Source organism: Tripterygium wilfordii, chromosome 4 (genome assembly GCF_013401445.1).
Source record: "Tripterygium wilfordii isolate XIE 37 chromosome 4, ASM1340144v1, whole genome shotgun sequence".
Lineage (NCBI taxonomy): Eukaryota > Viridiplantae > Streptophyta > Magnoliopsida > Celastrales > Celastraceae > Tripterygium > Tripterygium wilfordii.
In genome coordinates, this window is record NC_052235.1 from 12,971,975 (window position 1) to 12,987,644 (window position 15,670).

Below are 15,670 nucleotides of genomic sequence, written 5' to 3' on the forward strand. Positions count from 1 at the left end.
TTGAAAAAGACATAGAAAGTTTTAAGTTTATATCCAACGGTTCAGAATTGTTATGTCTTTTTTATGTTCAATTTGATTTTTATTTCGGACAAAAGATATATCGTTGGATTTATATAAATGATCAAAATACAAATATAATTTTTTTGAAATTTTAAAAAAAGTTACTCGAGACTGTAATGAAATTACAGCATGAGCTGCTGTAGAAAAACTACAACAACCCCCTCTCACCCCTGGATTATACATGTACAACTTATAAAGATTCATGTATTGATCTTTATAAAAGATTCTCTTATATGCACTCCATTTTGAAGGGACGTGATTATTCATAAAGATGGATTCATTCAAACAATTCAAGTATATATATTGATAAAAAAAATAGTTCAATCATTCCTTCATTAAGTCAAGTGAATTCTACAAAACACTATATTGGTTCGTTGTACAAGCAGATTGTATCCTGGTAAACAGATGCTTAAGAGATCCAAAGTATTCGCGTCGAGGACAAATTATAGTGTTAAACACTAATTTTGATATTGTATTACTTTAATCAAATGCGTTGTAAGTTGTATATCAAAAGGAGAGTTAAGAGAGATATGTTACAACTATTAAATGGGGAGTTTCAAAAAGAGATTAAAAAAAGGTTACAACCATTGGTGCGATCTTTGGGCTTTGAAGTTATGTGATATCATTGTGTTTGAAGTCCGCTTTGCTCACATAACAACTATGGGCTGGACATCTGTACATAAGTCATGGGCTTTGAGCCCGTTAGTCAAAAGAGTTGACTGAACTTACCTTGAACATTTTTAGCCATTACAATATCAAAATTGTATTTGACCCTAAATAATAACAATGAATTTATTTGTGATGACAATTGTTCCATACAATTTTTTTTTTCTTAAAAATGACTACACCAATAAGATCACTCTCAAAGAAAGATGATGATTAAATGATAGGTTTTTTATGCCAATAATTTATCTTTTTTTTTTAAAATAACGATAGATTTTATTTTACTAATCTCAATGATTTATCTTTTTTTTTTAAATATCGTTAGGATGATAGATTTTATTTTATTAATTCCAATGATTTATCTTTTTTTTAAATATCATTAAAAAATATGTTTCTTATTAGAATTAAACTTTGTGCACACATATATCTAATCTAATAGAATGTCAACCGAGTCACATCTCTTTGATCCCGATGATTTATCTTGTTTTGTATTATTTCACATTTTTTGTGAATAATAATTTAATTTTAAGAAGGATAATTTGGACCTTTTATGGAGAAAAAATAAAACTAAAAGAAAAGGAGCGCCCAACAATCCATCTGTGATCTGTCTGTCGAATTAGACCCTTGAGAATATATCCATCATCAGTCTCGGATCTCCTCGTTTCAAGGGTTAGGGTTTGCCTGTACAAGCACTGATTCTCTCTCTATACACAAAAACCAATACCTGAAACCCAACAATGGCGATTAGACAATTCTATAACCAGATTAAGGGATTGAAGTTGAAGGAGGTGCCCGACCATGTCAAGCCCATGCTTTCGATCGGTTATGTGAAGCAGGCGGTACAAAGGGGCTTGGACAACTACCACGCCAAATACATTGAGACCAGCTCAGTCGATCCTCTATTTCATATCTGCTTCGGTGGCATGATCTTCTCCTACCTTCTTGCTCTCCCAGAGGAGCGTCGTCACCTCGAGCACAAGCTGCACGCCGCGGAGCACGGAGGCAAGCACTGATTCCTACTCAGTGGGTTGTTCGTCTGGTTGACGTGCAGGTATATGGTTGAATTCAATTGCGAGATTTGATCATTCTGTGTAATAAAAATGAAATATGGATGTGATTTTTTTTCGATGATTTGATTGCTGGCTTGGTTTTTCTGAATGTGGAATCTAATGGAGACAAGAAAATCTTAAAATGCGTTAGGCATATATGACGCTATAATCTTATTGATTTCATCGGGTTTTCTATGTTGATACTTGATTGGATACCTTATTTTACTTTTCCGAAAGAAATGATTGGTATTTTATGGTTTGTGGGAATTTGAAACTTGATTTGGTAATTTTATTGCTGTAAATCTGTTAATTGTTGCTTTGTTTGCTACTTGGAAGAATCTGCCCTTAGTTTCAAGGGATAATTTATATTGATTTGATTGATGGATTTCCAACATGAGTATTCTTGCATAAATTCTGTGACTTTGTAGCTAGTAGATACCGTCTTTGCACTGGTAAATGCAGCTAAAGATTTTTTTATTGGTCGATATCTGCCTAGATGCATTGCCTTATGATATTATATTATTATCTAATAACAGAGTTTTTGTTTGGTTTTGCGGAAAATTGAATAGGGAAAGGGAGGGGGGGGATAAAATTAGTGAAAGGGTGTACAATTGTCTTATCAAGTAACAATGTTCCTTCTCTTCACTTGTGAATCTACAAGTGACTGTTCTTGCTCATCATGTTTGTTGATTTGTTCTACTTTAAAGCTTTGGTGTTCTTGTAACAATCCTTTTGTGGCTATCTGTATCATCTCCTTGTAACCTTGCTGCACCTCCTCGGTGCCTTTCGAAGAAAATTCTTTCCCATTAAAAAATTAGTATTCTGTATTTCAGTATTTGTCTCTGTTGACTTAATTCTTTTTGTTTTTTTTGGCTATTTGTGAGTTCATAATTCAGTTTGGAAGTGGATTCATTTATAAAGAAAATGGGTATGTAAGGTTTGTCTAGCAGACACGGAGTTTTATTCCCTCTTCTTGCTTTCAACGTGTTTAAAGAATAAGTCAAAAACTTTTTCTGTTGGACATTTTATGATCTGGTACTATGGATTTCTTCACCGTTTCTCCATTTTTTATGCTGAGTTGATGCAGATGAAAAATCTGTCACTATGGTTAATTTTAAAACGCTAACATATCCTATGATCCGGGTCCTGAGATATTGTGAGCTGTAGGGTCTCTTCAAATTCACGCGACTTGCTATTTGTGCTTCTTAAACCAGTATGCTTTTGGTCCTGTCTATTACTTTCCCTTTTAAACTATTTGAAGTCAAAGGTACTTTTGAATTTTTATTTTCCGGATTAAGTTACTTAATGATCTGTATGTTGTGTTTCAAAATTCAATGTTCTGTGTAGTTCCAGTTTGTTGAGAAGTCTATATTTGTTTGGAGTAAGTAATAGATGAGGTATATATTCTTCTTATTCTAGAAATACTCTACTTCATCAAATTTGGAGTATGTAATTTCATATTTTCACTCTATTCTGATAAATCACTTTTGCATGTTCAATCTTGATTCTCTTTGAAGTTTTGATTTTAAAGAAAACGTCAAGGATAAATGAAATATTGTTCTTGAATCTTCTTCCTTACATTGATTGTCTTTGGATCCTCGCAACTAACTACTACTTTTGTTGCTCATGTGCTTTTTCTTTATCTATATGTTCTTTATACTTGAATTCAAGCAATTGGTTAGGAACTGGTTGCACAAGCACAATGGCCAATATTTTTACACCTGAAATAATGGTATTTCTTTATTTCCTTTGAATATGGAGCAGCATTACTTGCTTGAGATCAGATGGAAATGGTGCATTTGTTAGTAGAATGGGACTCTTTCCTCAAGGCTTTTAATAATTCCCAACGGTTGCTTTTTGTTCCTAAAATTTGAGAAGTTGTAGTTTAAAATAAAGTATTCTTCGGTGTTCCCTCCTCTATGTTGCTAGTGACTTGGATTGCTTCAGCTACTAGTATAACATGTACATGTTGAATAACCAGGAGATTACTTGTTTTTCAAACCCGGTTGAAAAGTAGAAATCATCATATTCTTCATCCATTGAAATTATGAACTTCCAAGCTGGAAAATATGTGGGTGTTAAATTTCTATTGATAAACTTCCTCAGACCACTTTTGTTTGGGTTTGGTTTTTGTTGTTTGGTGATGAGTTAGCACAGTCTTCACATTGTTTCAAGTTCTGAGAGAGAGCAATGTTTTGATTTTGTTGATGTTGTCCCTCAACAACTATAGTTGTACTCTTCATCTTAGTTTCTACAAGATAAATTCCTCACTCGTGTGTCGAGCAATATGTTTGAATGAAACGATCCAAAGTCCAAACCATGTAATTAATATAGAAATGCCTCTGGATTTCTTTCTCCATAGGCCTAAAGCTTGATACGTCTATCCATATCCTTGATTCTTGAATTTTCTTCAAATTGCAATTGAATGGAATCTGGAACCAAGTTTCTACCTGTAGGGCAATGGACTGAAGCAAACATTGTTTCACCAGATTGAAATTGTTTAGTGGTGGCTTAATGAGGATAATCATTTGACTGCTTGAATGAGGATTAGCTACAACCTTTGGTAAGCAGCAGTATTGGCGTTGGGCTTGAGTTTGACCTGGGATGACCTGAGCTTTTGGTCAGTCGTTTCTTAGCTTGCTTATTATGAAAAACAGCATTAAAATTTTTTTGGAGTGCAGTCTTAAATTCTTAACTTCTCCCGTGTGAGAAGTTAAAGATTGTACTTTTTCCTTTAAATCGTCAAGATTTCTCGTTGAACCTTTGGTGTTGTTCTTTTTAGTCTGGAAATCTTGAGGAGATGCTTTGATATAACTTGCGTCAGTAGGTTATTTGGAATTAAGATTAAATGAAGTACAGATGTAAGTATGTAACTAGGGAAGAGCACGGATTGACTACTCCGAGACCAATTTGCAGCAGGATGGATTTAGAATCGCTGTCCTAAACATCTTTTGGGGTGATTCAGGGTTTGAGTTCCTTGCTATTGGGAAAACAGTGGTAGGGACCCAAAGATAGGATTTTAGTTGGCCTGTATTATTTGTCTTCTCGGGGTGTGAAAAAGGGAGAGATAACATAGATGTTCAGGGGCCTGTATGGGAGTGACAAAGAAAGCTGGAAGTTGAAATAATGTAAGAGAAGTTATCAGTGCTGTTTCAAAGCTGTGAACGGCAAACTAGTTACTTTAGCGATAAGGAAATAAAGTAGGAAAGGGAAAGAAGAGTGAGGGAATCCCAAGCTACGCATGGCTCCCAATATTTGAATACTCAATTCTCATTCTCAATTATTCTGTAGGCATATACCTTGCAGACTCTAGGTAGGTTACGCTTCCATATGGGATATTTCTTTTGTCTAATCAAGTAATATGGCCATGTGGTATAAGAAATGTTTCAGCTGAAGTTTTCAAAATCTGTTTACATAGCATATTGAGGCTGTTATTGGATAGCATTAGTTTCCTTTTATAATTCATCATTGCCATGAACGATGTGGAGAGTTCACGAAGTCCGGTCTTCTTTAGGAAGATTTAAATTGGTGCCTTTGTTAACATTTTTGTGCCTTTTTCTGTATGGTTCTTGTCTTAATTGAACCTTAACTAGAGTTGGACATATCTTCCCATTCTTTGGTATTTCCCACTGCCTTGATCTTATCCTTCCCCTCCCCCCCTTGGGTCAGTGCTTACCTGATTGAGGTAGGTGACTAAATTAACCAATGCTGCCAATCTGCCTTCTCAATCATTTTCTTACCGAGCATAACTTATGTTTCGGATTTCCTTTCATTTTGTTCTGTTATTTTCTAAACGCTCATCTAAATATTACTTATTCAATTCTCTTGAAATTTATTGGCCAACATCGATTAATATAGAATAATTTTGTCTAAATGGAGTTTTATAGCTCTTTCTGAATGTGAATCATATGATTGAACTCGTTAGCTACATTGCTATCTTCTTTTTTTTATTATTATTATTGAATTCGTACTTTCTTTAGTTATGATGATTAAACAGCTGATTTGTTCTATTAACATGTTTGTCGCAACAAGTTGCCATGCTTTGATTCCTTTCATTTTGTTTTGCAGGATCTATGGTGAACATCTCTACCTTTCAATTGATGACGAATGGTTTTCTTATGTTATTTTTGGCATTTCTCGAACATGTAGGCAGAAATCATACTGTCGTTGCCATTGTGTTGTGGCCACTTAATTGATGAAATAAGACACGCTTGAATGTGATGAAGAGTGTCAAGCTTTTGTTATTACTTGTGTCATTTCCTGTTGAATGAATTGAAATCAAGTTTGTTTGCGTTGCTGAGTTCTGACTATGGGGATGATGTGCTGTGGTTATTGTTCTATGTTGTCCGTTGAGGTGGCGGAATGAGAAATACACACCATCAAAACTATTAAGTTTACACAATTTTTATTTTATTTTTAATTTTACATTTTTAGAATGATATATTAACCCTTTATTAAAATTAAAAAATTAGTTTATATTTACATATGGAATTAGAAAGTACCAACTCTATGTTAGAATTCTTCATGGATTGAAGAAGGATTTGCCTACTTTCTTTCCTTGCCGCTTGCCCCTCCGTTTAGTGCAGATGCATTTTCCTTTTGACTTCCTAGGAATTTTTCATATTTGTGTATCAACACTTGATACATAAACTATCCAATGCATTGAAATTTATGAATAGAGCAATGTTTTCCTACACTTGTTTGTTCATTACCTGAAATTTCCGGTGGCTTGAGATGTTGAACTGTCCTCGATTTATCATGGATATACAGCATATATGTGCTGCCAACGTTTAATTCAAAACCAATGCAAGTTTCACTAAAGCTACAGAGGTTTCGAGCAACAGAAAATACAGTTCATGGCATGGTAGTTGTTCTGGCATGGATTTCCTTGATTCAGTAAACCACAACATGATCCCAAATAAAAAGAAATTTCCTTTATAACTAATTATTGTCATACACAAAATATATGGTGAACACGTTTTGATTCTAGGTTTTGTTTGGTCCGGTGTGAGACAATATTTCAAGTCAAGTATTTGTTTGGCTAATCTTTCTTCTCTACCCATTCTTAAAATATGAGTACATGGTATTTGTTCGATCCTCAAAATCTCCACCCGATGGCCCTTTTACTTCAAGTGTTTGTTGTGCAAAACAACAGTTTGTTAAAATTTATAAACAAAAATCAGCATAATTTTAAAAAAAATATATAAAAAAATGGAATTTCTAGTATCTTAGAAGATTTTGTCCATATAGAAATAACACAATGTTGATACACAAAATAAAAATTAATTAAAAATTATGAATATTCAGAAGGCAAAACTTGAAAAAGAAAAGGGAATTTTTATATTATCATGCACGGTCGCTTGATACCCATAAACAACCTTGTTACGTTTGTTGATCCCAAATTTGCATAATAGACAATTGGGTATGTGATAAAACAACAAAAGCAATATACTCAGCAAGGTGCGAACCGTTGGCTGGTGGTGCTTCGAGAACACCAAAGCCGGCAGCGGTGACGGCGACGGTGACGGCGAAGGCGAAGGCTATTCAGTGCCATTTCTTCTCTCACCTGATCGAAACGCCTGTTTTATAGTTCGAACCGAATCCCTCTCTGCGCTAATGTATTTGTAGAGATTGCTGCTTGAGTACTAATTGGAGATCTTCCTTAATAAGGTATGTGACCTTCAGGCTTCAGCTACCACATTCACATTCACTCTCTTCTCTGCTTTTCTCATGTTTGTTGATGGATCGGAGATTGCTTCCATTCACTTTCATCTTTCATGTGAAGAGGCGTGATTGTGATTTCTCTCAATTTTTACCAAGTGCAGTTTTGGAATTGCACGTTGTTATGAGCTTAATCTAGTCTTTGTTGTTAGGTTTCGAATAGTTTAGTTCGATTCTGAAGGTTCATGAAAAGTGCCTCAATAATTGAAATTTCACGTTGTTTGACTGATTTAGATTGGGTATTCTTTTCCCATTTTAAAATGCTTCGAGTGAATTCAGTTGTTAGTTATCGAAAATAGGGGATGGAAACAGAATTGGCTGGTTTACTAAATTTTGAATACACTTCTTGGTTTTTCTCTGTGGCTTTTCAGGTGCTTATCTTTTGTTTTTGGTTTTTGGGTTTGTACGATCAATAAATGTTCTTTTCAATCAATTGTACTTCTTTTTCATTCTTGAGCATCTATTTGAATTGGAAATTGTTATTTTGTTTAATAGCGAGGAACTGCTGTTCTGCAATGATGAGGGATAAGGTGCTTATCTAGGTATCTAGGTATTCTGATTGATTACTATTGTCATAGTGCTTTTTAAGGAAAACCCATAGTGATGCTATGAACAAAATATAAGTCTTTGCTTTTTCGGATGCTTCTCTCGTATGTACTCTTGGCTTTGTTAAAAAATTTCATATCACTTCTAGGAATGAAAAAAAAATATTGGGAAGTCAGATTTAAAAATAAGATATTTATGCTGAATGACTCAGCCTATTCAATATGCGCAAGACTTTGAGGTGTGCGTTCAAGCATAAACCTGCTTCGAGATGATTTAAGTACATGTTTTCATGACTTGGAATGTAAAATTATGTTCCAGTCTTAATCTTCAATACTTTGAATGCATGTGCAAGCTTTCACACAGGAACTTGGGTGCAATACCACTTGTGTTGTTGCACATCCACACATTTTTATTGTATACCGGTAATTTGGTCACTTCACTTTTTCCATGCTTCTAATAATACAATGTAGGCATGTGATGAGATGCTGCTGCTTTTTTTTGATACTTATAATTTTTTTTTTCTTCTAATTTTTTGCGAATGTTGGAATCTAGAAAATATATGGAAAATCTCTAATCTCCTTCAGAAAATTTAAGAACTATTCTTTCTTTTGTTGTTTTGTTGTTGCCTTTTTTCATCCAAAAGACTTCACATCATGCAAATTAAGTGCATAGTCAAAAATAAATTATGATACTATCATAATCATATAATACATTAATACTTGCAAGTAGAAGTAGAACCTTAAACTTCAAGATCGATAAAACACTCTTTTAGCCAGCACGAGTCTCTACTTTATTTATAGATACACATGCTGATGCCATGATGTTTGCTGGATATTTTTGAAGTCTTGTCATGTATTTTATCCCAAAATTTTCAGTTTTTGGTGCATCCACAATCAACATGTGTAGCACTGGGAAGAAAGCAACCTTTCAAGAACCTACAAAATCTTTTTTAGAGACAGAAACAAGCTCTGAGCTAATTGCATCACTAAGGATAAACAAAAGAAGCAAAATATTTTATAGCAGGAAGGGTAGAGCAAAACCAAAATCTCATGTTCAAAAAGTAGATTCAACACTGTCAAAGGGGTCAGTTGTTGATTCTTCGATCAAGGGGGGCGGGAATGACTCTTCAAACAGAAAACTGATCTGTAGAAAAATTTTGCACAAAAAAGCTGATGCAAAGTCTTCCAAGAAGCCTGCTTCCTCCAATATTCAGGGCGAAACTTCCCCAACTATTAATACTGAGGGAAGTGATAAAATAGCCAATAGAGATGTCAAAATTGGAAAAGTAAAGAAGGGAAGGAAGAAGATAAAGAAGAAACGAATGGAGCAAGATGACGCTCAACGGTTGCAGAGAAGAGCGAGGTACCTGATGATTAAAATGAAGCTGGAGCAGAACCTCATTGATGCTTACTCAGGGGAAGGCTGGAAAGGCCAGAGGTACGGCAAAAACTATTCATACTTTATTTTTGCTGATATTGCAAAAAGGTTTATCAACTTAGCTGCTTGTTTAAAAGAAAAGGGGAAAAGTAAATAAGTATATCTGTTTCTTTTTGATAATAAAAAATTTTGGGTGTTCAACCCTCTGCTCTATGTTAGGATAAGTTGGTGTGTCACTGGGATAGCTCACGTTGGGGGAATTTTAAATTGCTTATTAGGTTCATATGGAAACTCTAAGTGGGCATCCCCGGGCAAGCCAATGTCTAGATGATATATGGGTAGCCAATATGACTCAAATAATAGTATGCTGACATTAGTGGGTTTTATTCATATTTGAAATGTATCTGCATTATGATGAAATTTAATGTCTTTTTTTTACAATGCTGGTGATCATTTTGACAGCTTTTCTTTTTCTTTCTTTAAAAAAAAAAAAAGGTTAGATCATTTGGTTTACTAAGAAAAATATTTGAACTATAGTTTTAGGTCTCTTGATATTGTGTAAAAAGATTGTTGAATGTAATGCTAGAACAATAACGCGGACACATGGTTGTCTTAATATTAGAATAATGACATGAACACTGGTACTTCCATATTGAATATTGTTTGTTTGTGGTTCTCTGAAACAAACGTTGAGAGTCTCAACAATTGCGAACAAGATTATGTTATGATTATTTTTGGCTGACTTTGATATATTTTTCTTCTTTACTCAAATATAATGCTCGGAAGAAAGTGTGTAATTTATAGCGGTTTATCTCTTGGTGAAGCTATCTACTGCAAAGAGCAAGCTTTGGTTGTTTCTTTTTTCAATTTTTTAATGCTTAAATATGACACAGCCGCGAGAAAATCAAGCCAGAAAAGGAATTACTACGAGCTAAGAAGCAGATTTTGAAGTGTAAACTTGGCATCCGTGATACACTTCACCAGCTGGATTCACTTAGTTCAATAGGGTGCATTGAAGAATCTGTTATAGCTCCCGATGGGTCTGTCCACCATGAACATGTAAGCATGTATGACTATTGTCTGGTAGCAACTTAACATAAGAGCATTCACATTAGAATCTCTAAACTCATATCGATAGCTAAAATAGAGACTAAAAAGTACAGATTTGAACAAAAATCACATGCATCAGTATCTCTTAACAAGTCTCTACTTGTACAAGTGAGTTTATACTCAAATAAAAATAATAAAATATTATATATATTGATTAATATATATATATATATATTATTGATTAATATATTTTATTAATTTATTAGAAGGTACTATTTTTTTTTATTTGTAATTAATTTGATAAATATATTGTCTTAAACTGTATGCGGACCAAAATTATTAATGAATATTTGTATTAGTTATTTTTATTTATGATTTATTTTAATTAATTTTTATAATATATAAACTATAATGTATTTCGTAAATAATTGAATTTTTACTTAAATCAAATAATATAAACAAGTAATAATAAAATGAGAGGAAACTAATATTTTAATGTTGTAGAGATTAGAATAGACTCAATAGAGACTCTGATGCAGTTGTTGTTGAGTAGAGATGCTATAAATTGTGAAAAGTAATATTTGTGTAGGTAAAATAGAGAATCGGTAAAGAAACAAGGGTGTGAATGCTCTAAAGGTTATGAGTCTCTTGCAGAAGAACTTAAATTATTTTGGTTAAACCTCTCTGAAAGATATGTGTTATACTGTTACTGAAGGCTGTTTTTGGAATTGAGACGCATTTGTGCTAGTTGTTTTCATATGGATTTCTTAAAATGCTCCTTACATGCAGAAGCATAAGCTGTGGTTCCATATCAAGCTCAAGGACTTGTATTATATTTCTCACTTGGAAAGAAATATGGCAGTCCTTCATCGCTCTTCAATTTGATTTCAATAGCTCCTAATCATTGACTTGGATATTTATTATTCTCCATTTTTAGATTTTCTGTGCAATATGCAAATTACGTGAGGCCTTCCCAGACAATGATATTGTGCTTTGTGATGGGACGTGCAACTGTGCCTTCCATCAAAAGTGCCTTGATCCTCCATTGCACACTGACAGTAGTAAGTTGTACGCATGCTTGTTTGAATTTGTTCTGCTGAATGGCGACACAAATGATCTACTCCTAAAGCTTTAATTAATGATGTGCAGTACCCCCAGAAGATGAGGGATGGTTTTGCAGATTTTGTGAGTGTAAAATGGCAATAATAGATGCCATGAATGCCCATCTTGGAACCGATTTCTTTGTGGACAGCAAATGGGAGGTTGTTTAAAAAATTTCCCCTTTTGATTAAATTAGAAAATTATGGGTTATTTTGCTCAATTAACCAAGCTAAAGTTTGCTCTTTCCTGGATTAGGATATTTTTAAAGACGAGGCTGCTTTTCCTGATGGTCGAAGTGCACTGTTAAATTCAGAAGAAGATTGGCCTTCAGATGATTCTGAAGATGAAGATTATGATCCAGAGAGGAGAGAGAAAAGCTATAACATGAATGGGGCAGGCACTGACGACGATGCATCAGTTGATACAAGTAGTTCTACCAGCTTGAGTTGGTCTTCACAAAACAAAACATTTTCTGGATCCAGACGGTGGGAGATGGATGGCGACATGGACAGTACATTCATTTCTACTCACAGCAGTTTTTATTCTGATGACACTAGTGAGGGTGAAATTATATGTGGCCGTCGGCGGCGAAAAGCAGTTGACTATAAGAAGTTATATGATGTGAGTATCTTAAAATTTATGATGCAAGGACCTCCAATATTCACGGAATTTCATTCGATAGGCAGTTGATTTAGTAGACTAAAATAGATATTTTTATAGGTGAGTCTAGACTCCACAAGTACCAATAGCTTATTTGACTCTCATTTTCTTTTTGTGGTCTTTTGGTCTTGCCATTTGGATCATTTTTGAGCTGCTCATTGCATTAAGCTTGGACAAAAGCAGTGGCCTTAAATTAAATTTAAGCTTTTTCATGGCACCTTTAAATTGAAACTTCCAGCAAACACCCCGTTTATACTTAATATTGGCAGGCCAGTTTAGATAATGCCATAGTAAAGATTCCCTCTTTGAAAGTGGTTAAGAACTTTACTTCGTGATGCTCAAGTTTTGGAAAGATCTGACATCTATTAGAAAGGCACTTGAAATTTCTGCCTCATTGAACTTCGTCTCGTGATGCACAAGTTTTGGAAAGACCTGACATCTACTAGAAACACGTTTGAAATTTCTGTCTCATGAAAAATAATGGTATATTATTTGAGCAGTGATCTGAAAATTTGTTCTTATTATGATGTTATATTCTCTCTGAAAGGAAATGTTCGGAAAGGATGCTCAAGTGCATGAGCAACTTAGTGAAGACGAAGACTGGGGTCCAGCGAAAAGAAAACGGAGAGAAAAGGAGTCAGATGCCGCCTGCACCCTCATTACTCTGTGTGAAAGTGAACAAAACTGCAGAAATATTGAGAACATAGATGTTAAAAGAAAACTTCCTCGAGACCTGCAAAATAAGAGGTCGTTTTTCAGAATTCCGCCGAAAGCAGTTGAGGTAGTTTTACTTCTGTACATGTACTAGTGTTGAACTAGAAATTTCTCATTTTATTAAATTTTATTAAATTCAATGCTTATCCTGTTCTTCTGCTTCTTGCTTGCTGTACTAGAAGCTTCGCCTTGTGTTTGCTGAGAATGAACTGCCTTCTAGAACTGTCAAGGAGAACCTCGCAGAAGAATTGAGTCTTGAACCCATAAAGGTAATACTTTAGGCTTTAAGGTTGTTGAAGTACTAGAATGCAGAAAATGAAACTCGAAATCGTTCTCTGACATTTAGTACTATAATACTCTGGAATCTACTAATTATGATTCAAGCAAGGGAACTACCTTAGTTTTTAGAAGAAGTGGTGGTGACATATACGTCTTTCTTGTAATTTTTCTTGCATCTATGCATATTAAAAAACATTCATTATTTGATGAGTAATGTTCATTGAAATATATCTTGGAGAATAAATTGGAATCAATGTCATGGAAAAAGAACATGCATTTGGCATAAACGGATCATATTAGTTTCTATGCGAGTTCGTGCACTAAATGAACAGACTGGATAAATGATGTGGCACATGATTTTGTAGTGAAAGCAAATTTATGTAGGGTCATTTCATTTTAATGGTTGCAATTTTAGTAGGAATTCAAGTGGGATGTTCCACATAAATGAGTGCTTTTGAATCTTAGCTATTTATTTCTTCTTCCCTCCATTTTATTGCTATTTACTTGCTGTTTTCAGGTCAGCAAATGGTTCAAGAATGCACGTTACCTAGCTCTGAAGACCCGAAAGGTGAGCTGGTGGTATTCCTAGCTCACAAATGTTTATCCGGCTGGGGCTTTTGCTGAAAACCAATTTTTCTCCTGTGGTTATTTGAACTAATCATTGAACAAGAAATATTTTTGTAATGCACTGAAGTATCATTGAAACTGAAAAAAAAAAACAGAGATCAATTTATCCTGTTCATTGTTATTTTGTTAATTTCTAGTTTCCAGCTTTTGTTCCCTGCATTTGCCTGGAGATACAAGTATTTTATTGTTTGTTCATATAAACTTTTTGAAAGTTATTATTCTAGAAATCTTATGTGCTTCATGTTGCATTTATATTTGATGAATATTTTGATCTACAGATGGAGAAAGCGGATCTATTTCATGGTTCTAGTCCCAAAATCTCCAAGATGTCGGCCTCAGATACTCTGGTATGTACTAAGGACTTGGAAAAGAACCACTTGAGAAGAAAACTGAAGTCCTTAAGAAGAAATTTGAAGATAAATCAGCAAATAAGAGCCTCTTTCGAGTCCCCTGTAAATAGCAGCAAGGTATACTATCAGTTGAATTCTTTTCTTTTTTAACCCTTTTTTTTATTCGTTTTCTGGCTTAAAGTGAGCTGTTTTACACCCTTCTATATGATCTCTCAATCCAACTTCCTAATTTTGAAAAATTTAAATCACTCTGGCAGTGTTTAAAAGTATTTATATTCACTTGGTGAACTATGGCGTACGTTGTTTTTATACATTATGGAAAGATTCCTGCCATAAAGGTTGAAAAGAAATATTTTATATGTAGTAAAGGCTGCAATTCTTTTGTGCAGATGCATCTAATAGATTGTCTCATAATATCTATGCCTGAACGTCTGCTTGTTGTGAATACCTTCGTAGCTAGATCGAATCTTCATTTCAGTGAGCACTGCGTACCTGACATTTTTAGTCTTTCTTACATAAAAGTATAAAACCATATAAGAAGTCTCCCTTGAACCAAAATCTGGCTATTATGGTCGGTTCAATAGGTCTATTTGACATTAAAAGAATATTTTAGTATATTTATGATATCAACCCATGCAACCCAGTAAATATCAAGACGAAATCTACCCTGGCCTGACCTTATTGGAATTTCTATGTCCACCATTTTGACTGACTTAAACGTGACATTGAGTTGACAACTTGACATAGTTGTGTTCACCCAAGATTGGGCTTGCAATTGCTTGACAGAATAGTGATTGACATAATGTGATATTAGTTTTTTTTTATTGCGGATAGTTGTGGTCTCCTAAACATTACAGGTGGTGACATAGAGTTGTCGTACTTGTTTTGTCCGTTATACTGGTGACAATTGTTTTGTAAAAAATTGTTCTGGTTTTTATTTTTGCTAATATTTGTAAGTTCAGCTCATTACTGAGTACTGCGACGACGTGAGCTTGAAGAGGCTTTTGAAGCTGAGGAAAAGGAGGGAGAAGAAGGTCAACTTTGTTGCTGGAGGCGGATTTGAGCTAGCCGAGGCAGAGATGGAGAGGCTTTGTCTGGCCAAACGTAGGATAGAGCGTATGAAGCAGACGATGTTGAGACTGCAGAAGTGCAAAGCAAAGAAGTCGAGCAAACGAGACATTGATGAAGAGTCTGTGATTTATGTTCCAATAGCAGAGTTGAGGGAAAAAGAATAATCCTATCCAAGCTAATTATTTTTTAGGCACATCTGCTGTTTCGCAGTAGCTGCTTATATTGTACATATTTGTTTTTGATATCTGACTTTCCGCTATGACTGGAAAGCCGCCGTTACTTGGCCATGGCCAAACCGAAGGAAAAGAAAAATAAAGGAAGGAAAAAAAATTATGTACTTAATTTGGGTTTGGGAAGCCCTATATTTTAACTTTTCTTGTTGAGCAGAGACATTTTTTATCA

At 34.5% G+C, this 15,670-nt stretch overlaps 2 protein-coding genes across 3 annotated transcripts; both read left to right on the plus strand.

The window, feature by feature from the left end:
• Positions 1-1,315: 1,315 nt before the first annotated feature.
• Positions 1,316-6,110, plus strand: LOC119997640. The gene is made up of 2 exons (XM_038844783.1): positions 1,316-1,774; positions 5,840-6,110. The coding sequence occupies exon 1, from the start codon at positions 1,461-1,463 to the stop codon at positions 1,734-1,736; it is 276 nt and encodes a 91-aa protein (XP_038700711.1). The 5' UTR covers positions 1,316-1,460; the 3' UTR covers positions 1,737-1,774; positions 5,840-6,110.
• A 1,041-nt stretch (positions 6,111-7,151) lies between these two features.
• LOC119997986 (pathogenesis-related homeodomain protein) lies at positions 7,152-15,670 on the plus strand. 2 transcript variants are annotated; one of them, XM_038845240.1, is made up of 11 exons: positions 7,152-7,442; positions 8,915-9,476; positions 10,310-10,475; positions 11,404-11,527; positions 11,616-11,728; positions 11,823-12,188; positions 12,775-13,008; positions 13,124-13,210; positions 13,738-13,788; positions 14,126-14,314; positions 15,160-15,670. In XM_038845240.1, the coding sequence occupies exons 2-11, from the start codon at positions 8,938-8,940 to the stop codon at positions 15,430-15,432; spliced, it is 2,142 nt and encodes a 713-aa protein (XP_038701168.1). In that variant the 5' UTR covers positions 7,152-7,442; positions 8,915-8,937; the 3' UTR covers positions 15,433-15,670. The 2 variants fall into 2 exon arrangements, with proteins under 2 accessions (XP_038701168.1, XP_038701167.1); XM_038845239.1 differs by having other exon boundaries at positions 7,153-7,442; positions 13,121-13,210.

Excerpts from the sequence above, each read along its gene's own strand:
- LOC119997640 (XM_038844783.1), top strand. The coding sequence starts at position 1,461 with ATGGCGATTAGACAATTCTATAACCAGATTAAGGGATTGAAGTTGAAG.
- LOC119997986 (XM_038845239.1), top strand. The coding sequence starts at position 8,938 with ATGTGTAGCACTGGGAAGAAAGCAACCTTTCAAGAACCTACAAAATCT. Across the intron at positions 12,189-12,774 it reads ACTATAAGAAGTTATATGAT|GAAATGTTCGGAAAGGATGC; the intron begins GTGAGTATCTTA and ends TCTCTCTGAAAG. Across the intron at positions 13,789-14,125 it reads TAGCTCTGAAGACCCGAAAG|ATGGAGAAAGCGGATCTATT; the intron begins GTGAGCTGGTGG and ends TTTGATCTACAG.